This window comes from Colletotrichum acutatum (assembly GCF_030867785.1).
Source record: "Colletotrichum acutatum strain CBS 112980 chromosome Unknown BDZ83scaffold_3, whole genome shotgun sequence".
Lineage (NCBI taxonomy): Eukaryota > Fungi > Ascomycota > Sordariomycetes > Glomerellales > Glomerellaceae > Colletotrichum > Colletotrichum acutatum.
In genome coordinates this window covers 816,905-822,904 of record NW_026848997.1, presented here as the reverse complement: position 1 = coordinate 822,904, position 6,000 = coordinate 816,905, and the positions used below count along the sequence as shown (strand labels likewise).

General features: G+C 52.5%; 2 protein-coding genes across 2 annotated transcripts; both read left to right on the top strand.

Moving 5' to 3' along the window:
• Window positions 1-1,221: 1,221 nt before the first annotated feature.
• BDZ83DRAFT_659865 (uncharacterized protein) lies at window positions 1,222-3,229 on the top strand. Its single transcript, XM_060511053.1, has 2 exons — window positions 1,222-1,474; window positions 1,525-3,229. Exons 1-2 carry the CDS (start codon window positions 1,261-1,263, stop codon window positions 3,090-3,092), a joined length of 1,782 nt encoding a protein of 593 aa, XP_060371449.1. The 5' UTR covers window positions 1,222-1,260; the 3' UTR covers window positions 3,093-3,229.
• A 185-nt stretch (window positions 3,230-3,414) lies between these two features.
• On the top strand, window positions 3,415-4,708 carry BDZ83DRAFT_787491 (chromatin associated protein KTI12; the record flags this gene model as incomplete). The annotated part of the gene is made up of 2 exons (XM_060515669.1): window positions 3,415-3,420; window positions 3,473-4,708. The coding sequence occupies 2 exons, from the start codon at window positions 3,415-3,417 to the stop codon at window positions 4,610-4,612; spliced, it is 1,146 nt and encodes a 381-aa protein (XP_060371448.1). The 3' UTR covers window positions 4,613-4,708.
• Between the last annotated feature and the right edge of the window lie 1,292 nt (window positions 4,709-6,000).

Below are 6,000 nucleotides of genomic sequence, written 5' to 3'. Positions count from 1 at the left end.
AGATAATTCAGTGGGGTCACCCTTCCGGGGACATTATGGAGGCATTCTACTAAATGGAACAGGCCTACAAGACTGTGGCTCCTGAGCTATGAAAGACAGCGAGGGGGTTTTACAAGATAGCGGCCGGTATTTTATTCGGAGACAAGGAGGTGGATGGAATTCTGATCAGACACCTCAAGTGAGGTTGGTATCGGAGTAGCTTATTGGGAGACTTCTCGAGGGTACACTCAAGGAACATTGGTCTACTTTCTTGACCACTGAAGTACATTACGAGGCTGGCTTATCCATTTACCATTTTTTTTACTTGAACTCACAAACCGTGAAGCATTTTCATAGATGAGTAATAGCGGACGCGAGTGATCCAATATACTTGAAGTGTGGCGAGATTCTGATTTTCCGCTTCACGAAGAAACGAGCAGCCTTGAAACTAAGGTCATGGCAGTCGAATGGAAGAAGAACCGAGGGAGTATCTCTGATTAGCACCCATGTCTGATAAAAGCTCATGTCTCGGCTCAGCCCAGACACCTGACGCTTCTTGAGGGCCATCTCTAGTGGCGGCATCCGGAATACTATTCTTCGAAATGAATCAAAGGAGACTTCTTCGTAGAAATGCCAAGAACCAACCATAAAGAACGAAACCTATTCACATTACAGTTGAATCAATGCTGGAAGAGGTATGTACTTGTATCAGGCTTGATGTCTAGATATCTAAGGTAGTCTCTCGATGTATCTTCCACCCAGATAAACTCTGGATATTTTTTGCTCCCACCTGAAACCACACAACAAGTCATTCAGCTACAACTGGCATGTACTCAGGTGGTTCCAGGAATCAATTAAGAGCCCACGCTGGACCAGCGTGATCGCTTGTATAAGCTCGGAACATTCGTCTCAGCTCGCTTCACTTCCCCACTATCCATCTATTCGTCCCGTGTGATCGGTATTATATACTTATAGATTGGAGAAGGAGGAACCTCTCTATTCCATTCAGAATCGTGTATAAGGACATGAAAAGTATAATGGCTTAGCTTGATATTCTTTGCTAACAAGCAGTCAATTGTAGTGCTGGAGATGTTGGTCAAGCCATTAGCAGATGGTGCCAGATGGCCATACATAGCCTGCTTAATGGGTATGGATCACCTTAGATGCTTAGGTAATTTAAGGTTCTGGACTGACCAGGGACCCTGTAGGCCCCTGCCCAAACCGACTTTAATTGACGATAGTGGGACATTTCCAACCGCGTCTCCAGACGCGTCAAACCCCATGCAGCTCGCGATGGAGCTCTCTTCGTCTTTGACGGATTTATCTGCCGTATCATCGCCAGACTCATTCAGAACGGCCTTTCAATCACCGGATGCCAACTCCGAAAAACCTACTCCCACAGGCCCAGCATCTCCCACACGCATGTACTCATCTGCGACTCTGCTCCCCCGTGAGCTGAAGGAACATTGCCAGATCTACCTGGAAGAGCACCTCTGTGCGTTAGCAAGCTGCCCCTCTCCTCGCGACATACGCTGACTATCCTAGACAATGGCGCACTCGGCCTGTACAATAGCCTCCTCACTGCTGGGTTCTCACGAAAGATCAACACCAACCCGAAGCGCGTCCCTGTCCCTCCGTTAACCCACCTTGCCCTCCTCAACACCCTGACCATCCACCCGAGCCATACGACTCGAGCCCCTGGCGCCGACCGTCTCGAGGTCTGCTCTCAGACGCTGGACTATCTGCGTAATCTGCTCGCCATTGTTGGACCCATCAACGCCGGCTTCAGGAATGCGTTCCAGTTCCATGGGATCCATTACGGCCGCCGAAACAGATACCACGATGAGGAGGACGAGGACCTCGACGGCGATCAGATTGGAAACAACAAGTTGGCCAACGAGGATAGCATATGGCAGCGCGCGCAGGACTTTTGGGCTGTTCTCGGCTGGGCATTCAACTGCAGCAGACTGCATCCCCACCGTTGGCGCTTCTGGAAGACCTGGCTGAAATTCATGATCGACGTTCTCGAGGCTGACATCTTCGAACGGAAACGCCTTGACGAAGAATCTTTGGCCTCATCACAGCAACCTCAGAACTGGACAAATATGCGGGAGTCAATCCTCGTCATGTACATCAAGCAAAAAACTGACTCTGGGCGGGGTGCTCTAAGAATGATCCTCCAAGCTGTCTTCGCGGACGGCTGCACCTCATCCTTGGCGAAATTTCCCGAGGTGTTCAACAAGGAGACAAAGGGGCTACCCAGCGAGGATAAGAAACGCAAACGCATGACTACGCTTGACATTGAGAACGACCAATTTGGTGACTATTTCAACGAAGAGCTGACGGACGACGAACCCTCTGAGGCTGGCACGCCGGGAACGCCTCGTACACCACGCACACCAGCCAGGAAAGCTGGAGGTTTTGTTGCTGCCCCACTGGCAGATTCGATTCCTCTTCGTCTGAGACTGATGGAGCTCCTTTCTGAGGTTGCCTACAATATGCCCGAGGAGTTCATGGACCACAACGAATACACGCTGGACTTGTGCAGGCTACTCAAGCAGCAACCCTTGTCGTTCTTTCACCAATTCATCACCGACATGAGCTCGTACATACAGCGATATGGGGCTGCCTTCAAGATCGACTTCCTGGCTGTCCAGCTCGATCAACTGCTGCCCTCCGGATATGAAGACCCCAAGAAGGTCATCAAGGGGGAGGACAGCGGTATCATCATCAACGCAGACGTCCTCGAATTGTGCTACCTGGGTCACCATGCTAATACCATTGACCCAGAAGACAACGCCAGGGTGGCGCTGATCCTTGAGAGCCTGCTCCATACGCTACCGGCGGAAGAGATTCAGGAAGCCAGAGACAGGCTCCGAAAAGCCGCGCTTAAGGGAATCGAGGCACGCAAGGCCAAGGCCAAGGGTACTAACCGGAGGAGTGCGACGACCCCGAGCCGTCGGGGCCGAGGGAAAAAGGGCCCCAGTCCGCGGGACATCTACGCCAAGGAGACGATGGATCTAGTGGGGGAGCGCATGCTTCTCTACATTGATATCATGGGCGCTCATGAACCTGAAGGTGACGTAGATGAGGACGAGAATATGGATGACTGAGGAGAGTGTTCAGTTATTAGGGATAGTGATGGAATGCATGTAGAAGGGGGTTAAGGCGTTTTGCAGAGTCAGACAACTCATGATACCCATACTCGAAAGTATCGAGATTCAATACATTACTTGTTATTCGTATGATCCTTTGTAATTACTCATGAAACAATGTGAACAGGGCGTCTACATTATAGGCAAGCTGCGCCAATGAGTTGAGTCCCGATTTGGTAGGTGGGGTAGCTGATCGCAGATGCAAAAAATCCCCAGGAACCCCGCCAAAGTCTGTCACTCGCATTCAACGACAACCCCTCCCGACTCATAAGCCGCCAGTATGCCGGTGAGTCTTGCCATTGCTGGGCTCGTGGAATAAGAAGCTTACTCTGCTACAGTTAATCGTAGTATCAGGTCTCCCGACCTCAGGCAAGACGACCCGCGCAAAGCAGTTGCAAGCCCACCTAGCAGCACGCATCGCCGCCGCCGCCGCCGCCGCCGCCGACGGCAGCGGCAACAAACAATCACCACCGTACCGACTCCACTACATCTCCGACTCGACACTCTCGATATCACGCGATGTGTACGACCTCGACCCGAACAAGGTGCGCGCGCACACGCGCTCCGCCAACGCCTCGGAAAAGGACGCCAGGGCTGCTGTCTACGGCGCCGTGAAGCGCGTGCTGTCGGACCGGGATATTGTCATCTTGGACGGGATGAATTACATCAAGGGGTGGCGGTACCAACTCCACTGCGAGGCCAAAGCCATGAGGACGCCGAGCGTCGTGCTCCAGATTGGGTGTGGGGTTGAGAGGGCCAGGGGGATAAATGAGGAGAGGTTGAGGAGGCGAGGGGCGGCTTCATCGGCGACGACGACCGCCACCACCACGACAGAGGAAGCACAAGGGGATAACAGTCAGGTCCTGGAGGACGTAAAGGAGGCCACCACGGAAGAGGAGATGAAGCAAGACGACAACGACGAAGAGCAGCAGCCCTACGAAACGGACAACTGGGACAACCTCGTCTTCCGCTACGAAGAGCCCAACCCGATGACGCGCTGGGACAGCCCGCTCTTCACCCTCATCTGGGACGACGACGCGGCGCAGACGGCAAAAGTGTGCGACGACATCTGGGACGCCGTCGCGGGTACGGGGCGCAAAGTCATCAAGCCTAACCAGGCGACGGTCCAGCGCAGCCGCGACACGAGCGGGGATTACCTGTACGTGCTGGACCGCGAGACGCAGGATGTTGTGAAGAGGATTTTGGAGGCACAGGCTGAGGGGGAGGAGGGCGGTGAGGTCAAGGTCTCACGGGGTGATGGCGCTGGGGCAGCGGGAGCGGCAGGGGAGAAGAAGGAGCTTGTTGTGCAGCTTCCTGGTCGCAAGGTTGGGCTGCCGCAGCTTCAGAGGCTGAGGAGGGCGTTTGTGGGTTTGAACCGTGGGGGGATCGGGCTCGAGGGCGTGGGTAACTTTAGCGCGGAGAGGATGAGGGAGAGCTTTGTTGGGTATCTGAATGATACGTTTGAGCAAGAGGGCTGAGTTTACTCTGGCCTGAATAAAGCAAAAAAAGGGGCGAAATGCTTAGTGTTTGCGATAGATACAGTATAATTGATACCCCTGAGATGGTTCATGACGAATTGGGAATACTCTGTGAGGGCACTGAGTGAGGCGATATAGAGTTACGGTAGCGCGTCGCTCTCGTTATCGAGAAGTGTTTACCGTCAATATTCACTGCCAAGCACTTCATGAGCCTGGTGCTAAGAATACCTTTGACTTTGGTCTATCTGATTTACCAGAGAGGCAGCTGGTTTGCGAATTCTTCCCCGGCGGAATGTGCCCATCATGCCTTGTTGTGGTCTTTGAAGAACTGGTGATTTTGGATACTCAGGTACTCTGTGTTAGCAGAAAATGAGAGAGAGAGAGAGATTCTTGCGTCACTGCCTGCCCTTGATTGGTACAGCTCACGGAATCTGAATGGTCGATTGCACACCATCAGGAATGCTACAGAGGTCCCAAAGATGATCCAGCGAGCCTGAATGGGAGCCGCCACGCCGCCAAGAAGATTTGGACCCTTGGAAAAAAGTCTAGATCATGCTGGCCTAAAGACTTTTGTATGATTCTACCTTAGCCATGGAGTTGGTGGTGTTGACCATTCTGGAGGAAAAAACATACGTGACGAGGACTCTTCGAACTTTACACAAGTAGAAAGGTGAATCACCAAGAGCCGCGTTACTAAATCTCAGTCAGACCATTTTCTCTTTTCCAAGACATCTTGGCATCTCTTTGGGAGCAGCTGACAGCAGAAGCTACCCGGATCCTGGATTTCGAAAGACAAAATGAAAAGTCTCCGTTCCAGATCTCCCGATCGGGAGGCAGATGCAGCAGCTGTACAAAGTAGCTGCCGGTTTCATCGTGAAGACCGTAAAAAGCATCTACATCCATGGACACGCTTCGCATACCGCTTCGGGGCCTAGACTACCTTACTTAATCCGCAAATCGAGCAGGCACATCGTGTAGACGTTCTCAGAGGTGCGACGGACTGCGACGGACACACCCGACTTGGCGATAAATTCTAGGTGATGAGTTTCACTGCGCCCTGAATGGGAGCTATGAGTATTGGGTCAGAGTCTCGATACAGGGCGAAGGCTTGTCGTAGGCCAAGAGACGAGAGAACCAGGGTCGCGGCGAATACCCAGCGCCTCGGATGTTAACCTGAAAGGTTCGGGACGGGGAATGCAAGAGAAGCGGCAGAGTCTAGAAGACACCGGTGAATGGTAAACCGTATTGGCAGCGAGGTGGACGGCGTCGTTTGTCTTGACTAGCCAACATTGGCTCTGTACATAGAAGATTGTGTGACTGGGATATGTGGGTTTGTTGCACTTTATCCGTACGAAGTACGGAATACAGACTGAGACGGCTTCACTAGA

Coding starts and splice junctions, on each gene's coding strand:
- BDZ83DRAFT_659865 (XM_060511053.1), top strand. CDS start 1,261: ATGCAGCTCGCGATGGAGCTCTCTTCGTCTTTGACGGATTTATCTGCC. Junction 1,475..1,524: donor CTACCTGGAAGAGCACCTCT/GTGCGTTAGCAA, acceptor TGACTATCCTAG/ACAATGGCGCACTCGGCCTG.